The following is a 27,943-nucleotide window of genomic DNA, read 5'->3' on the forward strand; positions in this document are numbered from 1 at the left end:
GACAATTTCTCCAGCCTCTATGTCCATTAAACCCCTCCTGCCCTCTCTTCCTCCACCTCTCTCCAGTGTCTGTCCATCCTTCATCTTTTGCACTTCTTCCTCCTCTTCCTCCCCTCCGCAACTCTCAACCCTGTGTCCGTCCTTTTTCCCCCTCATCGATTCCCTTCCCTTCCTCTCTCCTCCTCAGTACTCCTCTTTGATGTTCATGGGCATAGAGGAGGGGGACACCAACCCGTTGCTGCCGCTGCTGCTCGTCACCATGGCCACGTTGTTGCCGTTGCTGTGCAGACTACCTCCTCCGTTACTGCTGCTGCCGTTGCCGTTGTTTTGGTTGCCATGGGGAGGAGTTGGGGTGGTCGTGGAGGACGCAGGCTGTTGCAGCTTCTTCTTGTTCACCTTCCTCTCCTTAGCCCTGCGGTTCTGGAACCAGATTTTCACCTGAGAGAGAAAGAAAGAGAGAGAGAGAGAGAGAATGTGGGGTCAGTATAATTGATACTTAAAGTTTCCAATTGCTTATCCTATATAAGTGATTCTCAAACATTTTAATAATTTCAAAGACCCCCATAACTCTGACAGGGTACCAACTGGTCCATTTGGTTCCATTTGCACACAGTTAGAGCCTGTAAGCCTGTAACTCATTTGGTTCAGAGTTACAGACTGTAACAGTCCATTTTGAACCCCCTCAAGGAACCCAGAGGGTCCCTGGACCTCAATTTGAAAACCACTGTCCTATATTTTGCTGTTGTAGTCTGTCTGCTTTCTCAATTAAACAAGAGTCTTACAACACTCAGTAAGTAGGTCAGTAGTGTGTATACCTGTCTCTCGGATAGGCTGAGCGAGGCAGCCAGCTCTGCCTTTCTCCTGATAGTGATGTATCGGCTGTAGTGGAACTCCTTCTCCAACTCCAAGCGCTGGTGGTCAGTGTACACCACGCGGTACTTGTCCTTGGTCCGCGTTTTACCATCTACAGCACACAAAGAGAGAGAACAGTAGGTTATAGAATGAAATGTAAACCATGAGGTCAGGGTAATGTAAGGTGTGTCTTACTGAGTTATAAATCCAAGGTACTTCAAAGTCTCCTAAATCAAACCATCCCTGAATACGCAAATATGTTGATGAAGCACATACAGTCGTGGTGTTTATATGCTTGTAAAATAGCCACATTACATGTCCTCCCTCACATAATCATTTTAATGGAGTTTGTAAACTCCCTGTCTGCATGTAACTGTTTGCCATTCAAATAGACATTCTCGTCACCGGCAGGTACGGATTTGCATGCAGATAAGAGGTACAGTCAGAGAGTGTACAAATGTTAGAAGTTCAACTACAGAAGTACTGAGGATTGTACATAAGAGGGTATGTCTTTGCGCACAAACACACAGGCAGGCACGCAAACACGCACGCACGCACGGACACACACACGCGCACACACACCCCACACACACACACACACACACACACACACACACACACACACACACACACACACACACACACACACACACACACACACACACACACACACACACACACACACACACACACACACACACACACACACATTACTGCTCTCTTCATTTAATCTGTCACTAGCTGAATTAAACCTCAAACATTTTAGTTTCAGAGAACATCTGTCAAAACTCCAGGTTTTCTGCTTCATTTGGCAGGGGCAGAAACTCTCAACCACAAACACACAGAGACTGGGCCCATCACTGCAACTAAGAATCTGTTCTTAATTGACTTGTCTGGTCAATAAATAAATGGTTCAGAGAGGGGGAGTCTTGCACTAATGAAGGACCGTAAATCAAAAAGCACTTTTCTCCGTCCATGGTCACAGGGACAGAGAGGTGGGTCCTGTGTGGGATGCGTGTGTGGGGGGGGGGGGGGGGGGGGCTCGCCTCACACCTGCTTCGCTCTGAACATCCTGACATGCACACACACACTTCATCATACGATATGGTGTCGTGCGCCGAATGTAGATCAGCAAGCTCACAAGAGTCACAGTGCCTTGAAGCATTGTGAGCTTGTAGATCTGCTATTTTGTGTTGTTGACACAGCACAGCCCCTCCTGCTCACAGTGGACTGAAATGGAAGGGAGAGTAAAGCCATATTGACTGACATGTTATCAAGACTTTCTTAACTGATCTGGGAGAATGAATTTAAAAAGACAAAGACTGAGTGTATATATCTATATGATTATATCTATATCTATATCTATCTATTCCAGTCAACATTCGACTCCGGGATGCTAACTGCTCTCAAAGACAAAACGATATGATAAAATGAGTAAGTGCAGTGTTCGGAGAAAAGACAGCCATCTAAGGCCACGTAAAGTCTGCAAGCACCATGGGTTATTGGTGCAATCACCATATAATATGATCAGCCGACTGGCCTACTTTGATTTACACAACATAATCACCATATTTAACCCCATCATAACAGGCAATCATATACTATGGAAATAATATGCTTGTGTTTTTTGTTTTGTTTTGCTTTGTTTTGTTTTTGCAAGCAATGCACTTATGGATGAACTTGGTTGTGAGAATTTGCCATGCTGAAAATAGATACAAAAGTAAGACAAGAAAGAAAGAAAGACAGAAAGAAAGAAGAAAGAAGAAAGAAAGAAAGAAAGAAAGAAAGAAAGAAAGAAAGAAAGAAAGAAAGAAAGAAAGAAAGAAAGAAATAAAGAAAGAAAAAGCTGCCACTAACTTTTAGCTGTATGTTGACTTTTAAAGGGGTTTAAACTTTCCTGGCCTAAATCAAGGACGTTTGTAACCAAACTTGGTCTTGGGGAATAACTACCAAAATGTGTTTTGTGTAAAGGGAAATATGTTGTATAGGATGTTATTAGGTTACATAATTAGAATAATTGCCCAGTAGAATTAAATGAAATTCACAAAAATCCCTGCAGATATTGGGAAAACAGTAATGTTAAAGGTATAGAAAAGCACAGGCGCACAAGCACATGAATACTGCGCTGGGAACAGAGAAGGGTCAGAGGGGGGCAACGGGGCAACTAACACATCAAAGTGATCGGAACAATCTTGTAGTCTCCGCCTAGGGACAAGAAGAAAACAAAGAAGGACAACTCCAGCTACAAGCATCCCCAACGCGCCCGGAGTCATATCAACAGCGTTCATTTACATAACAACAGCATCAAACCAGTTACAGACGAACGTCTTCAAACGAAGCACTGCGTTTGATCCCTGTCGTATTTCTAATGGGGAGGACATCGGGAAAGTTACATGACAAGCCAAGGCCTACCCCACACACGCACACGCACGCAAGCATGCACCCATGCGCGCGCACACACACACGCACGCACGCACGCACGCACGCACGCACGCACGCACGCACACACACACACACACACACACACACACACACACACACACACACACACACACACACACACACACACACACACAGGTTGTTGTGGATATATGCGTGGAATCAAGTTATCATAACGAATAGCCATTATTATGCCGTTCTGAACAGTAGGCTACCTACGCCTAATAGGCCTGGCCTATACATACTATTGCATTTTAATAGCATATATTAGTTTCTATAATATACCGCATTTAGCTTGCGTTCTTAACAAGAGAGCGTGCAACAGTAATAGGCCTATATGTTTAAAATCAAATCAAAACCCTCAACTTCCAACGGGGAGCGCAAGGTTCAAAGCCAGCACCTATATAGACAAAAAACTTAATTCTGTCACAAATAGCTATTATTCCTATCCCTGAGTCACCCTGAGGTCCGTTATACTGTAGAATGAGGAATATAGTCCTTTGGGGTTTTGCCAATGAAGCGCTATATAATTCATTTGCTAAATGAAAATGTGTGCAATTTAAGTCACTGGGTGATTAATTGACCTGCACCTGCCTCCGTAAATTAAGGCTCATAAGTGATCAACCAATTTGTTTAATAGACCTACTATAGGCCTTACAAGTTTAATTATTTTATATAGCTATTATTACGATCGTTTTTACGATGTTATAGTCTTGAATGTCAGCTATCACAAACAATGCATGGTGTGGAAAAGACAATTAAAGTGGATTTATTACCCACTTAAGAACGTCAATCTAAAATATTGTTTTATTGCATATTAAACGACCTGCGTTATGAAGATATAAACGAATAGCCCTTATAAACCAGACTTCGGCAAGTCGCTCTATTTACGACAATAATTCAACACTTAATGGTGGGACATTGATTTATATTGTTAGGCATCGGGACAATTCCAGGGCATGGTCAGAGCATGTTTGTGTGTACGCACACACACACACACACACACACACACACACACACACACACACACACACACACACACACACACACACACACACACACACACACACACACACACACACACACACACACACACACACACACACACACACACTCACATACATATTTCTATCTGCAATTTCCTCGAAGGGTATATGTATTATGAATGTGCACGGTCACATCTTATCGGTTATACATTATTACATAACATTATAACTATATCATTTTATTATATAGTTTTATTCAACACTGTCTCACTCCCCAAAAGGCATATTGTGACTTAGTGGCCAAACTTCAAATAGCTATAAAAAGCCTATATCCTCAAAATGTTTTATATCTATAGCCTAGGTTACTAACAGGTGCGCACTGAACGGGCACACTTTGCTGTAGTCAGGCTACTCTTTTTTATCTCCATTATGAGGCAAATGTCAATTCAAAAACTGACAGATATATTTCACTGAAATGCATTTGAATATCAAGGCCACCACAATCTTACAATACAATATTGCTACATGTAGCCTACTTCTGGTGCAATCTGCTGGCAAACTGTATAAAATAGCCTAGTATATAGTCTTCTTCTATGAATTGAAGACATGGACCCCAATGGAAACAAGCCATAGTGCTTTCTTGGGTTTAATCCTTTTAACAGACCTTGTACTGTACTCCCTTCTTTTTTTACAAACTGTTAATAAAGTAGCCTATTCAATCAATCAATCAATCAATCAATCAGTAATAATAATTTTAAAAAATCCCACAATTACATGACAAAATTGGCACTTACTTGTGGTGGTGGGAGGGACGCTGCTTCGTCGGATCCAATCGTAGGGGTTTCTCCTTTGCGGCGAATTGGGAGACAGCTGGCCGACCGGGGGGTTGAGGGAAGCGGGGAGAAGGGGAGGCTGTCCGGGGAATTCCGGAGGACTGAAGCCGAGGGCAGCGGCTCCAACGACGCCGGCAGGGTTAGACGTGATGGGCCCGCCGGCCGCGGTGCCCGGGTGATGCCCGTAGTGCGAAGACCAATCGTCCCGGGGAGGAGGAGGGTAGGCCGGGCTCCAACCCCCGTTCTGACCCGAGTGCGGGTCGTTGTTGAGGCCGGGGACGTGGTGGTGGTGGTAGGGGTAGTCCGAGTACTGGGGCGGGGTGGGGACGAAGTTCTGGGGGTTTATGTTGAGGCTCGGGTGCCGCGACGACACGGGGTTCTGGTGGTGGTACATGCTGGAGTCTTTGTCCAAAAGGTAACTCACGAACATATTGCCGGGTGATGATGATGACGGGACGCCCTGCGCATAGTGTGCCTCCAGTGTGCCTCTCTCTCTCTTTTCACTCTCTCTCTCCTCGAGTCTTGTCTGTCAGTACTGACTGTGTGGCGAGTGGGTTGTGCGTGTGTCAGTGTGCGAGTAGTCTATCTCTCTCTCTCCCTATCTCTGACTCTACCTGCCCCAAAGCCACACCTGCGCTCTCCCACTGAACTCCAGTTAAGAGAGTGTTGCTGCTGTGACGTGGAGCGTTTTATTGCAGTCATCTCCCTCCCTCATATATCTCTTTCCCTCCCTCGCTCCCCTCCATCTTCTCCTCCCACTTCCCCCTTCACTGTCTCTCGTCTAAGTCGTTAGGCCTTACTGGGCTTATACGTTCTCTATTTCTAATCATGATCCCCTCTCATTAAATGTATATTTCTCAATTTCAATTCCTCGTCTAATTTCCCCTTTCACCTCCTGTTCCAATCGTTCAAGTATCTACAACCTTTCCATCTTTCTCACTCTCTCTCCTCTCTCATTCCCAGCGTTCTTCCTTGGTGTTTTCCCTACTATCTTGGGTGTATTTGCATGAAGACTCCTGTCTGCATTTCAAAGGGTTTTCCACCAAAGACCCCCGAATGTTACAAATCACAATAAAAATACTCCGCGCCGTCCTGAGCCGACAGCCAGCCTAGACTATAGGCCTATATGCGCTGAGAATACAATGACTTCCACATTCAATTGAGTTGGTCTATAATTCAGTGGTTCCCAATTTTTTTTAGCTCAAGACCCATAAGAGAAATTAAACGTTTTCCCGGGACCCAAACTATAATGAAAATAGCAGATCTACAAGCTCACAACGCCTGGTTTTGGCAGCGTTATGAGCTTGAAAATCTAATATTTTACTTTTGGTATTTATTTATGGAAATTGTTAGATTTTTTTCATTGTATTTATGAAATAGCCTACTTTTGAAAAATGTTGGAATTGTTATTAATTGATAAAACATATTTATTTTGTTTAAACTTTTTGTAATTTTTTGAAATAATTTATATATATTGTGTAATGTGCGAAACGGAAAACATTAAAATATACTCCCGACGCATACAAATTGATCCGCAATCAGTGGCAGACTGTAGGCCTGCGCTGAGAATACAATGACCACATTCGATCGAGTTGCTATTAAACAAGGATAATGTGCAAGGTTTGAAGACATTCTCTTGGCGTAAATTAGCAAATTATTTTACCAATTAAGTTTTAAACCAACCAAATGAAGTTATTGTACCATATATAGGCCTACCATTATGCAAGTCAGCTGATTAATAGGCAGTGGCACCTATTTGACAGGCCGATGGGTCTCGGCTGGCCTGGCTAGCACACTTGTGCGCAGGTGAATGCATACATTATTTATTCATTAATATAAGCGACAATTAGATATGCTTCATGCCTTTAGTGTAAAAGTGAACAGTGGAAATCAAAGCAACATATAGTCAGCATGAAGGCTATCCTAAATGTTCGTTTTAGCAGAACAAACATGTGCAGTTTCAAGTAGGCCACAGATCTCACCATCAATGATACTGCGCTGATATACATAAATAATGTCTAAAATATTGTTGCCTACAATTTCAAACTTAAACGTAACGAAAAGACTACATTTTGTGAAAATGTGAATTTACATCATTATAGGCAATTTGTCAATTTGAATTGAACATAATAATAATAATAATAATTATTATTATTATTATTATTACCCTTATTATTATTATGTTCCTGTATAACAATCATTATTATCTGCCTATTGTTGCATGCTGACACCCCACCTATCACAAAATTTCGGACTCCCCCCCCCCCCCCCCAAACACACACACACACACACACACACACACACACACACACACACACACACACACACACACACACACACACACACACACACACACACACACACACACATTCCATATCTATGGTGGTGGAGGAAGTAGCGAGGAGAGGAGGCTATATTGCGGTCGTTATAAACTGGGGGCATCTAAAGGTTAGCAGTCGCCTCTGTCTCTTTCCCTGCTGTCCCATTGAAATCAGGGGAGGAGGAGGAGGAGGAGGAGGTGGGGGTGGGGGTCCTCTGTCTCAGACGCCAAGGTAACTTCCTCCTTTTTCACTAGTCTTGTCCCTCTGCCCCCCCCCCCCCCCACCCACATATACTGCCCCTCAGTCCCCTGCCAAAAAATGTTATGTGCCAAGGACTCCCATACCAAATTTGTGTTCTCAGAATGTTTCAAAACATATTTTCACTTTTTCGCCAAGTTTTTTTTTTTTTAAATAGCAGATGTACAAGCTCGGCTAGATTGGCTATTTTCGGCTATTTTCAAATAGCTGATGAATGTAGATTTAAATTACTCATGTGGCTTCTTTTGGGCTTGTTTTCATAGACCTGGTTGCTTATTTCTCTCGCAAAACCTGGCAACACTGTCCCCGGCCCTGATTCGGGGGTTGTAGTGAAGGAGATATGGAGGGCAGTATCTTCTGTAGAGATCTGTTTGAACTGTCCTTTCCATTGATATCTGTTCTCTCTCTCAGTCCGCAACATTCAACAGTTGAAGAACAACCTATGAAATAGAATATATATACATAAAATTACAAAAAGACTCTCTCGAACATGCTAGGCTAGAGTGGGATATCATTTAGAAAATGAACTGAAAAATGGAAACTATAGCCTGAATTGATTGATTGATTGATTGATTGATTGATTGATTGATTGATTGATTGATTGATTGATTGATTGACACATTGCCCTCAGTGGGGACGAATACTGCATTTTAAACTGAGGCATACATCAAAGAGATATTATGTAAAAAAAATAAAAAATGAAAACATTTATTTTTATAACCAACTCATTTTATGAACATTTGATCTATTTCAAGAGCTCCCCCAAACATTATTATATCAAAATGGGAATCAGTGAACTTATTTGAGTTATAGTATAAAGGCTCGAATGCTTATTCAGTTATATATTATGTAGGTTTGTAATTCATGTCAAAGGGGAAAAACACAAATAAATGTAGTCAAAGCTACTTTTGTTGGAACCGTCACTAATTTACCTGTTTCAGTTCATATCAGATATATGCAGATCAATTGGCCACATGCATGCACTTGTGGCTTAAATGCATTTTCCTCAAAGACTGATGTTTTGGGAGGAGGCAGAATTCCTCATCTCTTTTTATGTGGTCCAGAGATTTGAGCTGGGTGACCTTCTGGTACTTCACTTTCCTCTTTCCTCCTCATTACCACTGCTCTTGTAACACTGACATGTATTTCCATTCTATTCCACCCTTGCTTAAGAGAGAATTATCTGTATCTTTATGGATTTATGGGAGATTTATTGTTTTACACTGATGAGTATTTAGTTTAGTTTAAATAAATGGCTCACTCTATACAGGGTCAGAGTGGAGAGGGTGTATAGTAGATTGTCAAAACGTTTCCGGAGGTGCATGGGCTGTCATACTGTTGTAAAAAGGGTTGCCCGATCATATAAACATGTTATGATCATTATTATGTTTATTTCCCAGTGTAATTGACATATACGAGTTCCTGATCATAGTTGTCAGAGACAAGTGTCTGATATAAGGTGCATAATATGGATTTTTTTCCACATGAATTGAAACATTGTTTATTTGCTATATGACTATAATTCTCATGAGATTCAGTCAAACTATATATATATATGGTGGTGTATATATATTGGTGTAGCTATCAGAATAGCTACACCAAGGGGCACGGTCGGAGAGGGGTGTCCTTAGCCTGGGACCAGACGAATCTGCACCGCTCCATAGAGAATCCATTTCCTGCTCCAGAAGACGTGGGGGACCAATCAGGGCCCAGTATTTGAATATGGGAGACTGTAATTTGTAGTTGGTTGTAGCGGGAGGAGGCGCGCAAGTGGAGCTTACTATGAAACCGTGCTCGGGTTGTGTGTGTGTCTGTGTGCACTGCCTGCGTGCAGCCGCGCCCCCATGTGACTCACGCTCTCATTGGCTGCTGACAGATCTCAGAGTGCACTACAGTGTGGCTGAAATCCACCTGCCCCTGGGTGACTAATTACACTCCTCTGAGAGAAATATAGCAGCTACAGTCAAAAATAACACATCTAAAAGCATCTACAAGAGTTCATCTATTGGGATATCTAAGAATTCCATGTCATTTGTGCATATTTCAGGCCGGATGGCAAGTTGAAAACGCCTTAGTTTGAGGACAGTTTGAGATTTCTTCTTGCTACAGTAGCTAGCTTTGCTGTAACATGGGATTCCAAATGACTAATTTGCACTTTTAAGATTCCTTTCTATTCTTCTTATTGTTATTTTCAAGCTGCGTTCGCTTCCCGCGTTCGCGCGTCTTACTTGTGATCCCGCCCCTTGGGAAAAAAACGTCCTCATGGAAGCACCAGACTCAGACGCAGTGATATAGTCTGGCTACGAGAGGCTATAGCGTGTCCTCTCCTCCGTGTCATGATGCAGGGGAAAGGAACTGGTTGGAATAACATGTTCCTACCAACAGCTCCAGCTGTCCCCAAGTGTGACCCATTTTCTTGGCATCTGCCTCCAAGTCTCTATGCCAGGTGTTTCGTGGCCGACGTCTCTTTCTTTTCCCTTCGGGGTTCCCCTTTAGGGACTGTCTTGTGGTGTTTGAGGCTGGTTTATGGAGAGTATATGGCCTATCTATCTCCAACGCCGCTTAAAGGACAACTTTAGTTTTTTACAACCAAGGTTTATGTTTTAGATTGTAATTAAAGTAAATAAAAGATGAGTGTTAAAATGTTTAAATGTACTGCTTTCTATAGTTTTAGCAATTTTCGCAATCTTTTTTACAGTGGGCGGGGGCATTCTGTCCGGTGGCTAAATATGTCTTTTTTTTACACAATAACACAGTGTTTTCTTTATTATTATTTACAGTAGCTCTTCTAGCCCCCAATAACTCACATCTGGCCATCAAAGACCACAGGACCTTTTTTATTGTGTAAAAAAGGCATATTTAGCCACCGGACAGAATGCCCCCGCCCACTGTAAAAAATATCACGAAAATTGCCAAAACTGTAGAAAGCAGTAAATGAAAAAAAAATAACACTCATCTTTTAATTACTTTAATTACAAGTTAAAATATAAACCTTGGTTGTAAAAAACTAAAGTTGTCCTTTAAGGATCTCTTCCTCTGCTGGTTTTTGGTTGGTGCTTTGCCACAGTTCTTTGTTGCTGATGGTGTAGATCTGGAGGATTCATCGCAAACAGGTGTTGAATGACTGGATTTTGTTTGTGGTGTTTACAGTGGTCCTCCATGTCTCAGCACCATAGAGTAGGACTGACTTCACATTGGTGTTAAAAATCCTGATCCTTTGTTGTTGTTCATTACACAATCCATTGCCAGCAATAACAAGAATGGCGATAGAAGCACCCCTGCCTCACTTCCGTTCGTACACAGAAGGCGTCGTGAGTTGGCCCTCATGGATCACCCTGCAGGTCATTCCCTCGTAGGTGTTTTTGATGATGTTGGTTAGCTTCTTTGGTACTCCGTAGTGTCTGAGAAGCTTTCAGAGGGTCTCCCTGTCCACGCTATCGAAAGCCTTCTCATAATCGATAGAGTTCCACTCTAGTAACTGCTCCAGAATGATGCACAGTGTGGCATCTGGTCTATACAAGATCTGTTTTTGCGGAAGCCAGTCTGCTGGTAAGCTGAGGATCTACCACGTCCTTCATCCTGTCCAGTATGATCCTGCAGAAAACCTTTCCTGGGATGGATAGTAATGTGATCCCCCTGTAGTTTGCACAGTTGCTCAGCAGGTCCTCTTTCTTTGGTATCTTGATGAGATAGCCCTCCTTCCTTTCGGATGAAGTGTTTTCCTCTTCCCAAATCTTAAAGAGAGGGTGGAGCATCTCTTCCATGGTCTCTGCGTCGGTCTTCAGTGCCTCTGCCGGGATGCTATCTGGTCCTGCGGCCTAACCGTTTCTAAGCTTTTTAATGGCTTTCCGGATCTCCTCCCTTGTTGGTGCACTGAGGTCTATTGGTAGATCCCCGTCTGCTTGTTGGATGTGTGATGGGTCTTGTGGGGTTGGTCTGATCTTTGAAATGTTCCATTCATCTTCTCTTCTGTCCTTCCTCGCCAATTATCGGCTTTCCCTCTTTGTCCTTTACCGGTCTTTGTGGTTTGCTGGTCCATCATGACAGTGTGGCATACAGGTCCTTCAGATTCCCGAGTCTAGCTGCTTCTTCAGCTTCTACTGCAAGGGACTCTATGTAGTTTATGTTGTTTGTCTTGATGCTTTTCTTCACCGGGGAACATAGGGCCTAACCTAAATCTAACCGTAACCCTAACCTTAGTGGGGGAACATAGAACCCGGGGAACATAGGGATGACCCCCTTTTCTTTCCTCTCCTCAACCCTCTTCAGTGACTGTGCTGCAGTGTCCTGCAACTGGCCGGATATTTTTGGGGCGGGTCTGGTTTGTATTTTGATATAATCACGGTGACGGGACGGTCCACGGGTCTGATTATTGACGGGCGGGCGAGCGCAGGTTGTCAAAATTGGACCCATGCAGGACTGCTCTGCTGATATCCACGCCTTGTGGTTGTCTTTCTGTGGGCCCAGTGCTACTTTGCAGGTTGTGGTTATGGCTTCCTTTACAGCCTTCCACATCCCATCAATGCTTCTTTCCTCCTCTCCTTCATCTAGCTCTTGCAGGGTCTGGAACTTGTTCTTTAACGTGATATTTGTATATTTTACTTAAAAAAATAAGCACATAATTAATCCATCAACAGTCTGCTAGGTAACTACAAACAATGATGCCAAACCATGGATCCACCCTAACGGAACACTGAAAATGTATCCAGAACTGTAATTTGCATGATCCGATCTCACCATTTTCATAGAAAACTCCCTGTGGCATCTGTTCTAACAGCCAAGAGCTTGGGGTTATCCAGTTGCCAGTTGTCCTGAGTTAACCTGTCTCTACCTTTTCCGCTCCCCCCACTAGCACCCAAAGGCAGTGGTACCCGCACTTTTTCCTCTGCATTTACCCATCCTAACTATTAGGAGCAGTGGGCACCATTAATACAACGCCCAGAGCAGTCAGGGGTAAAATTGAGTTCCTCAGGGACACTTCGACCAGGGCGGAAACCAGGGACCTTCTGTCTCCCAGACAGATGGTCTCTCTGCCCATGCTATCTGAGCTTCATGAGGAAATAACATGAGGTGTTATTTTGATCAGAAAATATATGTGTGTGTGTGTGTGTGTGTGTGTGTGTGTGTGTGTGTGTGTGTGTGTGTGTGTGTGTGTGTGTGTGTGTGTGTGTGTGTGTGTGTGTGTGTTAGGGTTGTAGTCGAGTCCACACAAAGCGAGTCCAAGTCAAGACCAAGTCCGAGGAGGGCCGAGTCCGAGTCAAGACCGAGTGTGGGAGGGGACAAGACTGAGTCGAGACCGAGACCGGCGGGGGCGAGGCCGAGTTCAAGACCGAGACCAGATTATATACTTTTTCAAATTTTATAGGTACTGTGGATACAGACAGGAAACATGGAGAGAGAGATATGGAGTGACGTGCAGAACATGGTCTGGCTGGCCAAGAATTAAATCTAATCTGGCCTTCAGTCAGTGGGTATCATCTCAGGAATAAAATTTGCATTTGTAAGTTAAATGTATCACACAAGTGCACTTATAACTTCATTCATCCCCTAAGAAACACATGTTGTAGAAGAGAAGAGAAGAGAAGAGGAGAGGAGAGGAGAGAAGAGAAGAAGAGAAGAGAAGAGAAGAGAAGAGAAGAGAAGAGAAGAGAAGAGAAGAGAAGAGAAGAGAAGAGAGAAGAGTGCATTGCTCTTCGTCTTAGGAGCAACATATACATGAGAAATGACAGAAATTATAAAATACAAAGGGAATTACAAATTTAAAGAAAAGAAAAGAAAAGATGAATACAAGGAATATAAGGTATAAGACCAAGTGAGCAGTATTAGAAGTTTAATGACAACAGGATCAATGAATCATTTCATTACACACAAGTTAAACATATCAATGCTGGGTTGATTATTATCAGATATTGCAATTGGATGCAGGAGAACAAATAGTCAAGAAGAATCAATGTATGCAGCACGCATACATTGATGTGAAGAGAGGACCAAACAGAAAGAAAGCAAAACTGTACAGATACATGGGTTCCATCTTGTGTGCCTCACCTGTCTCCACGTAAACCATTAACCAGCCAAAAGCCATAAACCTCCAGTTTATGGAAAGTTTGATCATGGTGGCGGGTTGTAAAGGTTGGAGCTTTTTACTGCCTTCCTAGGACCCAGAGCATGGGTCTTGTTCCTCACCTTGACACAATTTGCATGTGATCGCCCTACTCTAACTTTAACCCAGAAACATCCGCAGACGTTTATAAAAGCAAGTATAGTTGCTAATCTATGTCAGTTTGTGTCGTTGAAGATCACAATCTGCTGTACTACAGAGTAAGTGTAAGAGTAAGACAGGCCAGTAAGAGTAATGTCATGGCCAGTATATTTTCAAATATGTGTTGCTACAGACATGTGTTGTCCATATTAGAGTTGCATCCCTGTCCTGGACACACAGCTCAAAGAGAACGCCGAACGTTGGTGGTCAGCAATCAGTTAAGCAATTTCACTTTATTGTAAAAGTTCTTGGATGAGGTTTGTGTTTTTTTCTTTTCTTTTCTGGGTCATTGGTTCAATTCTGATAATGGCTTATGACACAGTCTTGTGCAGTGGTTCTCAAAGTGAGGTCCGTGGACCCCCAGGGGTCCTTGGGGGGGGTTCCGGGGGTCCCCAGCAAAATCAGTTTAACAACTCCTGTTTAAATTAAACCTGTTTACATTGGTCATTTGAAAATCGTTGTGATCTGCTATTTTCAAAATAACTTGAACATTTTTTTAACAGCACAAATATTGTATGGGGGTCCCTGCCACAAAATATGTTCAGATGGGGGTCTGTGGCCAAATATATATTAATTTGGGGGTCCTTGACATGAAAAGAATTGGAGAACCGTCTGGTGCCAGCTGGAGGCATGCTGGTACTTGGCACTGTGCTTGCTACGTGACAAACCGATGCTCCTGCAGGTGTGGTCTGAATGATGTTGATAACCTCACTACATGCTGATCATATGACCTAAAATGGAAGTTATGACAGCCACCATTTTGTTCCCAGAACTGAGGTAGAATTTAGTAAATTTAATTTTCCTTTTAGTGGTTTTGGAATAAAATAAATATGTATATTAAAATGAACTGTTCAACTGTATATATAGAAATGTATACTTAATAAACGTTATTCATACTTCATGACAAAGTTACAAAGTCCTTGGCAGAAAAATAACAGATGAAGGTCCAATATAAAAACTAAATACATTATAATTGGTGCAATTGAATATTGTAAATTAAAACAACTTTGCAGGAGAATAAAAACAAACTGTACACAATCATTATTATTATCATCATCATCATCATCATGAAGACAGGAAGGTCCTCTCCTTATTTCAGAAAACAATGTCAGATTGGTTATATAAAAATTAAAATAAACATTTGAAAACATTTCTAAGGTCATTAACTAAATCATGTGATAACTCAAACCTTAAGCTTAATTATAAATAACATTTGAATAATGTGTAAATATTTGAATAAAACTTTAAAGCATTTTTCAACAACCTAAGCATTTATTTAATGATCGCCTTTCTCATAATGATTTTAAGGTAATTGAAATTAATGTCAACATTTTGAAATTATTTTCAAGAATGCAATCAGAAGCCATAAGTAAACCACAAGAATAATACTAAAGCCGACTTGCTAGAAATTAAGATGGACAATTCCATTAACATTAATTCGGTTCTCTATATTGCGATTAAGAGAATCGATTATAATTAGCAACCTTTGCACATTATCTAATAGAATCCCATCAGATTATCTTGGTGGTAATACTGTCTTATGTTCTGTATTGTGTAGCTGTAGCCTATCATATTTTATGTGTCTTATATTCCCACACTAAGGCAAACGTGCTATCAATGTAACACAAATGTAAAGGGACCTCCCGTGGACGTGTACAATACAATGTACTGTATTTTGTTATTTTATTTAGTAATACATTATATTTTAAATTACAGGATAAAGCAAGCCTAATAATTTAAAGGCTTATATAACAAGATTAGTTATTAAAGAACAAAAATATTTTTAGAATCTTATTATTATTTCAAAAACAATAAAGGACATGTTTTACAGACAGTTCTGCATGCGGGAGTATTGAGGTGTCAATCTCTCAGTTAATCCTTTTGAACAATCATAAGATATTCATTTATTTTAGATTTGTCTCAAAAGATTATCATGCAGTTAACTTGTTTGTAAGACATGGCTTGTGTCTGAAGATTAAAATTGGTAAATATATGACGGTATGACCAATGTGCTAAAAACTAAGGGTATTAAACATTTTTAAATAAGTAAATCCACAAGTCTGAATTGGTTGAGAGCGCCATCTTCTGGTAAAATGCATTAGTTCAGTGGTTGTGGCCAGGGAAAACAGCCACAACCATGGCTACAACGGTTGTGAAGTTACAGGGAGGCAGGCATAATGCGTAGTGGCCTAATTAGTCTAAATTGTCTTTTGAGCAATAATGCCAATTGACGTCATGGATAATAGCCTTTTATGTCAGACTTTAAAAAAAAATAGATATAAGATGTAGCCTACAGTATACTTTCGCTCCCTATACACATGAACAATGTTTACCTCTTTTTTTTTTCCATCAACTCACACTCACCTTAAAGGTAGGTTTCTTTGGTTAAAATAAGTGTTAAATAGTTCTATATCTGAGAGTTAGCCTACTACTCATTGCAGTGTTTGTTTAGTAACAGGAGTCTCTCCAGCTCTTTATTAAACTGAAAAAGCATTTTCAGGTCAGGATACCAATTTGATCCAATCAGGATAGAGAACTCATACAGGATACATATTAAACAAGTGAAATGGCAAGTGATGACACAAATAAATGAGCAGAGCAAATTGGAACAGGAACACTATAAAAATGAAGCTGATGAATGGGTACTCTCTCCTGATTGGCTGAAATGTTGTCACCCACATGAAAATGTATTTTCTGTTTATTAAAGAGCTGGAGAGACATGGAGACCTCTGTTACTGAACAAACAACACTATACTATAGCAATGATTACTATCAACAGAATAGGTTTTTAACCTTTTTGTATCCAAAAATATCACTTACCCTACCTTTAACTTTAGTGCCAGCTCTATGAAGTTTGTGGAATCCAGAGACTTGGAGCCTGCTGACTTGTGTGGGCATATGGGAGTGCTCAACCTGTAGAATCTGTCAGTAGCCTAGCCTACTGGGATATGTTGAGTGGCCAACTTAACATTGTAGGCACCTCAGTGAAATAGCTATTTCCCCCTCCAAATTGTAAACAAAAAAGGGGGGGGGGGAGGAATGTAGGCTATGCTCTGAAAAATGGTCGGACATAACATAAAGAAACATGATGTTACCTTTCAACTTCTTGTTTAGGCCGAAAAAAGACTGTCTATCCACAGGTTTTGTGGCAATTTTAGACATATGATATTAGGCCTTAAATGTCATACAAAATGATTTTAGGTATGTGGCCCCCATATAAATACAAAAATGTAAATACAAAATAAATGGTGCCCACTCTTCTGGTCACCGCCTATTGCAGGCATTTATTCACCATCATGTGGACTGTGCTGTGGAGACGCCTGGCTACTGGCTAGGTCTAGATTCTAGCAAACCATTTAGTCAAGAAAGACGACAAAGTTCTTCTCCCTCTATCTTCCAGGCTCTGAAACCAAGTGTAACGAAGAGGTCCTCGACCTGTTACTTATATTTGGCACTATATTGCACATTTAACTTATTTTGCACATATATAGTGTATTGCACCAGTATTGATTGAATTATTTATTTTTGCACAGCATATGCACTTTAGTCATTTGTAGCCTACAGTACATTTGCACACAAAGAAAAAGCAGAGAGAGTATTAAACATGCAAGTTTGTTTTCTAGCTGGCAGGATGGCCACTCAGACTTACCACCTCGCGAAACAAAGTAATGTTTGGTCATGGCAAGTGCAATATATCCAGTGTAGTTGTAGATAGTTAAGCTTAATTGATAAGCACTCCTCTTTTCCTCCTTCATACTTTGGGTTGTTACTTTTAATTACTTTAAATGTCACCAGAATTCAAGAAGAAATAGTTATATGATTTGGGCTTATGCAAATTATGACACATACAAAGTCATTATTTATTGATAAAGTAGATAAAACGGACCTATCAACATAGAACAAAATGTCTTACTCTGTGACATTGTGGATTATCAGTAACAAACTAGTCTTGCGTAGCCAGACAACTATTCCGCAATCTCCCAATGCTATATAGAGTCTGGAACTACACCTCCCGAAATCGGAGAGTGGAAGCTGGCACTTCCGTTCACAATAATATATATATTTTTTTAAATTTCCATTTCTGCTTAGCATCAAGCTATATATGCTTAGATGATTTTGATTTATATTAGGATAAATTTGCGCGACTGTATAGACGAAACGGAAGTGGGTAGGAGGCTTCACATCCGCTTTATATTTTAATCATGATCAGAGCTTCCGAGTCCCAGACTGTATGACCGGAAACATTTGAAAATGATGGGAGGCAACAGTCTGGCCACGCGAGACTAGTAACAAACAGTCAATTTGTGTTCATTAAGGGATACATTACTCAAGGGTTGCAAACAAAAAAAACATTTAAACAAAAAATAATATTTCAAGTTTTACAGAGTAACCTCACACCCACCAGAGTGGTCATTGCATTTTGGGCTTGAGCGTTATTCATTGGCATGCAACTTGCTTAACACCATAAGCTCAAGCATCTAGTTCTCTATGTGGGGTACAGAACATAAGGATATTACACACATGAGAATAAAGGTATGCAACTGTCAAACGGGCTAAAAAATAAGCATGTGACATATAGTTTATGGATACAATGTACAGACTCAAATATTTGACCAGAAATTTCCTCCAATTCATCCAACACTTCATTCCTAGTATCATCACCGCTTTCTGTCTTAATAGAATAACTCAATGGCTGGATTTTCATAAAACTCGGTGGGAATGATCAGTAGGCTGTAAAGAAAAAGAGAAAGTCCAAACACCGTCTTAATGCTCCCAAAATAATTTATTTATAGAGCAGTAAAAAAAATATGTTTCGGCCTCTGCGGCCTTCATCAGGTATACTGAACAGTGCCTCAAAATGCAGGTACTGTATATATAGGATATAGTGGGCAGAGCTCACATCAATTTGTGAATGGAGACACCTTTTGGATTGAAAAGGTTAAAGTCACAATCAAGGTCAAAATGACATAATCAGTCATATCTCTGGACCAGAGAGATGTAGAGAAGTTAGTCGCCTACTCTTGTATATTAGGAAATTTAGCATAACGTGAACCCGTTGTCAGCACAATGAGGGCCTCTCCATTCTTGGTCTCATCAGTCACAAGCTGGAGGAGGTTTTTGGATACTTCAGAGACCCTAGAAAGAAAATATGTGAGCATCTGTTATTAGTTGTGTCTTAGTTGTGTCCACTAAATTCCTATGCATTTAGAGCAGATTATTAATAATAATTATTATTTTGAAAGATGCTAGTTATACTACGCATGTTGGTTACATGTTATGTTGTTCAGATTGCTTGGCCTCAAAAGAATGTTATTTAGATCAGTGTTTCGAAACCTTTTCTGACCACTTAACACACAAGCCAATCAGTGCCTTCCCAGAGCATGTTTAATTTATAGATCAATCCAATCAAATTAATATGATAAACACAAAATGCACGTCAAGTGTAACATAGTATACTTTATGTTCCTATTAATATCACAGTAATAAGCATTAAAAAAAGTTTTTTACATCAATGTTATATTATAAATATTGTTAAAATCTTCGTGTTTTGCCAATGATTTGGGGGCCCACTTGCAATACAGTCACGGCCCACAAGGTGGGAATCGGGTGATTAAGCTGCACATTATAGAGACAAGACAGACAAGGTCTAACAACTTTGATTTGTGTTCTTTACTAAATAATTGGTGTAACAAATTAACCGTTCACTTTTAAAAGAAGGGACTTTTAGCCAGATGTTACTAAAGACAAAATAAAAGAGAAACTCACTCTAACATCCCAAACTTTTCCATCAGGTTTTTGGTTACGTCACACAGATGTGAGAATTGCCCACATTGTTCTGTTGAGTGCAATGCGGAGAGGAAATCCGTTTGAACGAAACCGGGGCACATGGCATTGAACCGTACGCCATAGCCTGATATGGTAGAGGCAGCCTAATATGACAGACAAAGACAAAGAGGCAGACACACAAGATTACAAGTCAGAATCAGGTTATGTGCTTCGTCTTCAGTTTGTTACTGCACTCCAACTGCAGTGACTTCCATAATTATTTGGAGTTCCTATTTTCAGCCATCTCATCAATATCATTGAAAAATAAATATTTCCGTCTGGTGGTCTATAGCAGGCATCCAAGTCTGATCTGATATTAAAGCAGCCAAGTTTCTGAAAAACATACCACCACAACCGTATTTCATTTAAATAGTACAGGTACTCTAATTTCCATAATATTGAGCAGTATTGATTGATTGATTGAATACTTAATTAACAAGTTTGTTAATAGTACAGGTAGTACAGTCAAAGGTTATGCTAAAAGGATGATATAAAAAGCCCCGGGCGCTTGTTTCCATTGTGGTCCATTGTACTCAATTAATCAGTATTTCATATATTATATGATACAATACAATACATAGTTTAAAAAAACTAAACAGCGGCCTTATGTTTAGTATTTTTAGTTTTTTGGATACGTGTGTGTATGTGTGTGTATCGCTGTATGCGTGTGCGCGCGCGAGTGCGCGCGCGTGCGTGTGTACACGGTACATGGATATGCCTTTCTGTTTTTTGTCTTCACGTGATTTTGTTCTTGTTTTTTATGTGGGATATTTGTATAGTTTTTCTGTCTCCAGATGATTCACTGTCTTAAAAAAATGATGAAAAAGCTAAATAAAATATAAATAATAAACAAAAGAAAAAAAACAGTAGCATCAAAAGTTATATTTACAGAGAAAGGAGGGTGGGGCAGGGGCCAGAGGCTGCTAGTACTTAAGTGTTCAAAGTTGTTAAACTAATCCCAATTGTATTTTAAGGTCAGCCACTCTTTTAGGTCAGTTTTGAGTTTGGGTAGGGAGTCGAGATCTATAATGGGTTTTGGTAGGGCATTCCACATTTTGGTGACAGCATAGTTAGAATGCATAGAGACTCCTAAAGTTCAGGTGAATAATGTGTAGATCTCTGTTGGAAAAAAGCCTATTCTGATCTCGACACACAATTTCAGGGTTATGAAATTTGGCATCTGGCCAGCAAGGGGAACGGGAAAAATGGGTTTTGGTACTAGTGAGGAAGAACGAAGGTGTGTGAAAACAAAATAGCCCCGTAAACGTCTATAATATATTGTATATAGACTTGCATATTTTTACAAATTATCTTATTGTTTAATGCTGCTACAATGTCCAAGGAGTGGAACCAAAGTATCTTTACTCTTATGTAACTGTACACAAGATGTCACAAAAATCATCTTGAACGGTGAATGACCCAGCCTGTTAATTTTCACCACAGACATAGGAAGTGGAAATACTTGTGATTTGTTTTAAAAATATGAAGCAGAACGAAGTTGTTGGTTGTTGAAACAATGGTTCAACATCATAATGAATACTTTTTGTAGCTTACCGCCATGGCTCGGGTGAAGCCAACCACTCCATGCTTGGTGGCTGTGTATACTGGTGTGCCTGGTAGAGGACCTAAACCTGTAGGATGGGATATCAAAGAAGAAGGAAAACTCATTATGTTATCATGTTTTGTCCCACTATAGTGAAATTGGTCAGTAAAGTACATTTTATTCAGCCGCCCATGCCCTATCAGAGCATGGACGGCTGAATACAATTTACAGTCCCTGCTTCGGTCCCTGGTTAAATCAGCCATCAAAAGGTTATTATATAATTTATTAGTCCTCCTCCACTCCAAAACAATTTTTGTATATTTGAGTCCTCTTGGAGAAATGCCTTTGAATGCCCTTTGGTTGAGGGCTACTCTGCACTTCCTCAAAATCTGAGCTGGCTGTGTGACTAATCCCACTAAACAATCATGGTCAAATACTAATTAGCCGGGGGACCCGATAGTCGAATGGTTAGTGCACACACCACATGGTGTGTGAAGACCGCACATGCAGGTCAAAACGTTGTACTGTAGTTTTTTCTTGGAGCGTCGAAGACGGTGTGCAGAATTCTTTCTTCATCTTAGAACATAAGCCTTACCCATATACACTCAAAATAAACAATTGTCCTGGTTAAAACTGAACCAATATGTTGTACCTGCCATGGAGGCCGTGTTGATGATGACCCCTCCGTGACCTCCAGTGAGTTTGCTCATGTGTTCCAGGGCTATGTAGGTCCCTCTCACGACCGCATTCTACAAAATATGTATTTATTTATTACATTTTTAGTTTAGATTGCCTTCTGGTTCAACAGCTTTGATCATAAGAAGTTTCATCATGCATCTGCATGCACTGTACAATTAGAAATCTACCTTCTCCAATTGTACAATGCATGAGCGAATTCGCTTACAGACAGTCCTGTTTCACTAAAGTGTTACTTTAAGGAAAGTTCAAGATGAAGCAAATGTCTCAATCAGCTGGTGGGCCACTCATTAATTTCTTTTCATTTTTTTATTTTTTTTTAAATATATTTTTTGGGGCTTTTTTATGCCTTTATTTGGACAGGACAGTAGGCTGACAGAAAATGGGGAGAGATATACAGCAAAGGTCCTCGGGAACGGGAGTCGAACCCGCGACACGCTGTCATGCTGGACTACCAGCGTATATGTGGTTTGCGTCTGGACCGCAAGGCCAGCAGACGCCCAATTCCTTTTAATTTCTAAGCGTGTAATAGGTAACGCAAATAAAAAAATCCTCTTGGTGGCAGTGCAAGAGTGCAGAAATAATCAGCTATTGCAAGGTGCAGATTGGGTGTACATATATATGTTACAGGTAGATTGGCATTCCAGGTAGATTGGAAAAGAAGCGCTTGTTTTCACCGCCCCCCAGCCCCAGGCAATTCTGTAGAACCAACGCCAGAGGGCAATGCAAGCCAGACATGAGTCCCACAACACACACGCACGCATGCGCACGCGCACAAACGAGCACGCACACACGCATGCGCGCACATGCACGCACGCGCACACACACACACCCGCGAACAGCCTTATTCCATGCAGTTGAAGCACAAGGGGGTGAGCCTGAGGAGGCGGGCTGGCGGGCTATGTTAGTGCAGTGAGTGGCAGTTGGGGCAAACCATAGAGGGGCAAACACAGTCCCCACAACATCATTCACGATTCTGTGCCTATCGGTACATAACTCGGACGGCGCTTAGTCGACTAGGAGACCATCGGCCGGTCGGCGCGGGCACTCACGCCTGGAGGCGCTCGGGCGCGCCTCCATGGCCTCAAGGTCTCCTGAGTCGGCGCGCCTCCGTCATGGTCCAAAACTATACTTTATCGGCGGAAAAAAAATAGTCTGCGGTTGTTTGAAAAAGTAATGTCCCAAGCGGGAGTCAAACCCAGACTCCCAGTGATAGTGGATGGGGAGTCTAATGATTACTGAAGTGCGTCACTGAGGCCGGTATGTGTGTATATTCATGTTGTCGTAGTCGTCGTCCTCGCATCGCAGCCCCGCCCCGAGACTAAAAACAAGCGCTCCACTTCCAATCTACCTGGAATGCCAATCTACCTGTGACATATATATACATTCATATACTAGGGACATGCTTCTTGCTGACTGGACCACAACATCCTTGGCTAGATTCTGGCTGATACCTGTGTTGCATGTCCTTCTGCCCTAATATTCCTGTCTCTATAGACTCTATAAACTAAAACTATTTAAATGAAGCAAAAAAAAACTGATTAGAAACTTTCACACATTTCACTGCATGCATTCATTCATTGGGTTAGTCAATACGACATAACTCTGCATGTTTCTAGATACACGTGAGAATAGATCTACTGTAGATCTCATTCTAGAAAATTACTGAGAAGTTAAGTTACTTCTTGAGACAAATAGTGTTGAAAAAAACTGAAATTAACTTTTGCTATAATAATAACTGTATGATGGGCAATGGCTGATTTAAGTCACACCCTAAGCCAATGTGGGGCGAATTGGCTCTATGCACAGCAGTCATTTTGGCAAGAAATTGGACCACTTCTTATCACAGGTGTTACTCTGTTCCATTCTGATCAAAGAGAGTGAGGATGCTGATATGGTGCATGTTGGCCCATTGGACAGGCTCTGCTAAACACAGTCTTAATTAGTATCATTGGTAACACCAGTGAAGGAAGTCAGAAGAGGTCCAATTTCAATGCCAATATGGCTGCTGTGCATTGAGCCTATTGATGCATTCCGATGCCTCGGCATGCGTTACTCCCCGATGCATGACTGTGCCATCCACACCCACATTCAGAGGGGGAGAGAGCTCTGTCGTGACATGTTTTTATGTTGTTTTTACATATTTCCATGGCTAACTATTACGAAGCTATGGCAAGCTGCTTCCTGGAAATAAATAACTGATCTAAATTACTTAGTGTCTGTCTTTAAGCCTTATCACAGTGGCCAGTGGTCAAAGTTCTTTATTTCCGTGAAGTTGCTTGCTGTATATCAGATATAAACAACACACAAAAACAAGGACTAAAAACAAGTGCTTAAAGAGCAAGACCTTGTGTCTTTGTCTCTCCCCCTGAATGTTTGTAGGGATGGTTGATTTATCCTGCGTGCATTTTTTAATTTGATGGACAACAGTTGTATAGTCTGCTTAAATCAGCCATCACTCACCCTACAATAACAGATGAGGATTCTGTGAATGAGTGCATGTTAACTAGCTCTGGTCCATAACGCTATGGACCAGAGCTACATGCATGTAGCTCACAGCCTCACACATGACTACAATATGTCATGATCACAATCACTTATAGTTCCGTTTTTTCATGGTCTTACAAGATTTATGGAGATTGTTTTCTCCCAGTTGGCCTCATTCATAATGCCAGCATTGTTGCAGACAATGTCCAATTGTCCAAAAGTGTCCATAGTATTCTGAAAGGCATCTGTATAGATAAAGACAAACAATTAGAAAATGACTGGCTTCTTTTTGGGTTAAATTGGGCTTTTGGCAAAAATACAGTTTAAGCAAGACACCTAAGAAAATAACTGCATAGTAACTATGCACAATGTATATTGAGTTAAGTCATACGGACTATTAAAGAATATTATTTACATCTCTATATTCCAATAGCAATCATTGGTATGTGTGTGTGTTTGTTCAGCAACAGGTTCTACCAGTCTCTCCAGCGCTTAACACAGCGCTTAACAACAACTGATTGTGAACCAGGGACCACCACCCTGACTAAGAATCAACCTGGGGACCACTGTTGTGTTGGGTGGGGATATGGGCTAAGATTAGTTTTCAGGTAACACTTGATATGCATCCCATATCTATAATGCATTATACACATACTTATAATGCATTATAATCTGCTTTTAACGCAGTATAATTATAGTTATAAGAACTCATAAATACTCATGATGCTTTATAACACTGTTCAACCAATGGTCCACAGACTACTAGTCATAACTAGGCATAATTAGGTTTACAGGCGGTCCATGGGAATTATTTTTGAATGTAAATACATAAATTGTACCTTTGTTAAATGTATTAAAATAACTAACAATAACTAAATTAACTAATAATACTTCATAAGTCCATCAAATGTAATAAAGTATTAGATTTAATAGGTGTGGTGTTGGGGGAAAAGCTATAGGCGTGGTGTGGGGGGAAAAGCTTAAAATTAAATAATAACTGTTAAGGGCTTGATAATCGTTGCACAATACTTCCCCTTCTTCAGATGCTAACTCCCTTTTCTGTGGAACTTCTCAACCTCCGACTTCCCAGTAACTGACAACATTGACGCGTCATCTTAGGTCACCCGGTCATTTAGTGCACTGTTTCTCAACTAGTGGTCCATGGACCGGGTACAAAGTCCTATGTCATTTTCTGGCTCGACCTTGCCCTGAACAAATTCTTCAGGTATGCCAGTGTGGAAAATACCACTCTCACAGTGATGTGTAGTAAAAGGTCAAATACATTTGGTTTTTGCTCTGTGAATTGTGTGATCTTCAAAAGTGTTTCATACATGCAATACCTTCACGGACGACCAGTTGAAAACCCCTGGCTTAACAGAAAATAAATGTTCAGGTCAGGATACCAATTGTATCCATCCAGGAGAGAGAACTCATACAGTATACAAGATAAACAAGTGAAATTGGAAGTGATAAGAAAAGCAGAACTACACTCAAATTTAAGCTGATAAATGATCTTTGTAGCAGGGTTCTCTCTCCTTGCATCCTGAGCGGAAACTGTATTTCTATTTACAAAGAGCGGGAGAGATGGGGAGAACTCTGTACTGAACAAAAACGCTGTAGTATGATTATCGGAATATAGAACTTTAACAAAAACTAAAATAAATAAAATAATAATTCTATTGATAAGTTTGCCAGTGGTAACAAAAGAACTTCCTCTTCTGCGGTTCTCTCTCACAGCCTTTGCATATGTGGAAAGGATAAAACAGGTGAATAATGAATAGGCCTAATGATGTAGCCTACCTTTGAGTTGTGATTCTGATTCAACATTACAGGACAGGAACAGCGCCTTGTCTGGTCCATACTCTTTATCATAGTCTGCCTTTAAACTCTGTCCCACCGATTCATCCAGGTCCACAAGAGCGACCTACAATGTAAAGTTATAAAAAAGGTATAGCTATACCATAAGCATGGGTCATCAACAGGGGGTCCGAGACCCTTAGGGCTAGGGGTCCTCAAAGTTTCTACAGGGGGGCCATTATTAGCAGAGTGCTGTCAAACACACATGAAGCCATCAAAGATGCAGCATGGAGACAACCCATAGTCACAAGAAAAGCCAGGGGAATACTAGCTATAGTGAGCTAGACATGGATCCAAGATGGTATTTTTTACTTTACTAGAGTATTTCCAATTTTCAGTACTTTTACTTCTACTCCACTATACATATCAAAGGTAAATATTGTACTTTTACTTCACTACAATTATTTGAAAACTTTAGTTACTAGATACTTATTGTAGATTTGTATTATTGTTACAAAACATATATTAACCTCTTCAGCCCTATATACATTTTGGCCATTTGAAAATAGCAAATCTACAAGCTCACAATGCGTTGCGATGCAACAAATTGTGAGCTTGTAGATCTGCTATTTTCAAAAGGTTTTTATACATTTGAAAACTTCTGTTCTATTTTTGACTTCTGCTCTATTTTTGGTACATTCTAACGCCAATACTTTTGTACTTTTACTGAAGTGAATTTTTAATTCCGTACTTTTACTTGTAACAGAGTATTTCTACATTGTAGTATTGGTACTTTTACTGAGGTAAAAAATGTAAAACTTTTTTCCACAACTGATATCGGGGCTATAGTGAGCTAGTCTCAAATCTCTCAATGGTCAACAGACGGTCACAGCGTTGAAAAAAAAGGCAACAACTCTCATCTAGGGTTCATTGGCATGAAAAAGAAGTGGACACCAGAAGTGGATACCTGACAACATTCAATTTTACACCAACTTGCAGTTATATTGTTTCTGGCATTATTGTTTACAAAGTAAAACGCATTGATAGGGCTATACCCCCCCCCCCTCTTAAACGGTATCGCTTTCAAATAGTCATACTAAATAAAAATGCACTTTCATTAACATTCCTGTGGCAAAGTTTTACCTTGGCACCGTTTTGAAGAAGTACCTCTGAGAAACCTCTTCCTAGCCCACGGGCTGCACCGGTTACAAGAGCGACTTTACCGTCTAATGCCATGTCAGCGAAGCAGAAGTTACTGCATGCAGCCCGAACAGCGCAAAACTATCTCTGATAAAGTAACAATCCCAGAAACTAGTCTGCACTTGCAGACAATAAACCACTCCCATTCACTCCCATTGGAATGTATGGGCTACAACACTCTTGCCCAATAAAGTGCCGTCGGGGACACAAACCAGATGATGGTGGTGCACTCGAAGCTTCTTATCTGATTGGGGCACGAGAGTCGAGCCCTTTTATGGCAGTCAGATAAACGCAGCTTTAGGCAAAAAACACTAAATGTGGTAGGCCTACTGTATGCCCACCGGTCACCACATGGGGTCATCAAACTACCAAAGCACGTTCAGCCTCAAGTCCAGGAGCTGTTAGCTCTATACACAGCAGCCATATTGTGAAGACATTCACAGGTG

The 27,943-nt window shown here is 40.8% G+C and overlaps 2 protein-coding genes across 2 annotated transcripts; both read right to left on the reverse strand.

Annotated features, from left to right (window-relative positions):
* Positions 1-183: 183 nt before the first annotated feature.
* On the reverse strand, positions 184-5,540 carry cdx1b (caudal type homeobox 1 b; the record flags this gene model as incomplete). Its single annotated transcript, XM_084073740.1, has 3 exons — positions 184-438; positions 816-964; positions 5,072-5,540. 3 exons carry the CDS (start codon positions 5,538-5,540, stop codon positions 184-186), a joined length of 873 nt encoding a protein of 290 aa, XP_083929866.1.
* Positions 5,541-17,614: 12,074 nt separating this feature from the next.
* On the reverse strand, positions 17,615-27,599 carry LOC311057702 (15-hydroxyprostaglandin dehydrogenase [NAD(+)]). The gene is made up of 7 exons (XM_084074737.1): positions 27,441-27,599; positions 26,301-26,424; positions 24,639-24,745; positions 21,970-22,066; positions 21,329-21,405; positions 19,715-19,878; positions 17,615-19,084 (listed from the first exon to the last, which is right to left on the reverse strand). The coding sequence occupies exons 1-7, from the start codon at positions 27,531-27,533 to the stop codon at positions 18,964-18,966; spliced, it is 783 nt and encodes a 260-aa protein (XP_083930863.1). The 5' UTR covers positions 27,534-27,599; the 3' UTR covers positions 17,615-18,963.
* Positions 27,600-27,943: the final 344 nt, after the last annotated feature.

This window comes from Gymnoscopelus microlampas (assembly GCF_963454915.1).
Source record: "Gymnoscopelus microlampas genome assembly, chromosome: 12".
Taxonomy (NCBI): domain Eukaryota; kingdom Metazoa; phylum Chordata; class Actinopteri; order Myctophiformes; family Myctophidae; genus Gymnoscopelus; species Gymnoscopelus microlampas.

Coding starts and splice junctions, on each gene's coding strand:
- LOC311057702 (XM_084074737.1), bottom strand. CDS start 27,533: ATGGCATTAGACGGTAAAGTCGCTCTTGTAACCGGTGCAGCCCGTGGG. Junction 26,425..27,440: donor TTCTTCAAAACGGTGCCAAG/GTAAAACTTTGC, acceptor TTTACATTGTAG/GTCGCTCTTGTGGACCTGGA. Junction 24,746..26,300: donor ATCAGAATCACAACTCAAAG/GTAGGCTACATC, acceptor TTATCTATACAG/ATGCCTTTCAGAATACTATG.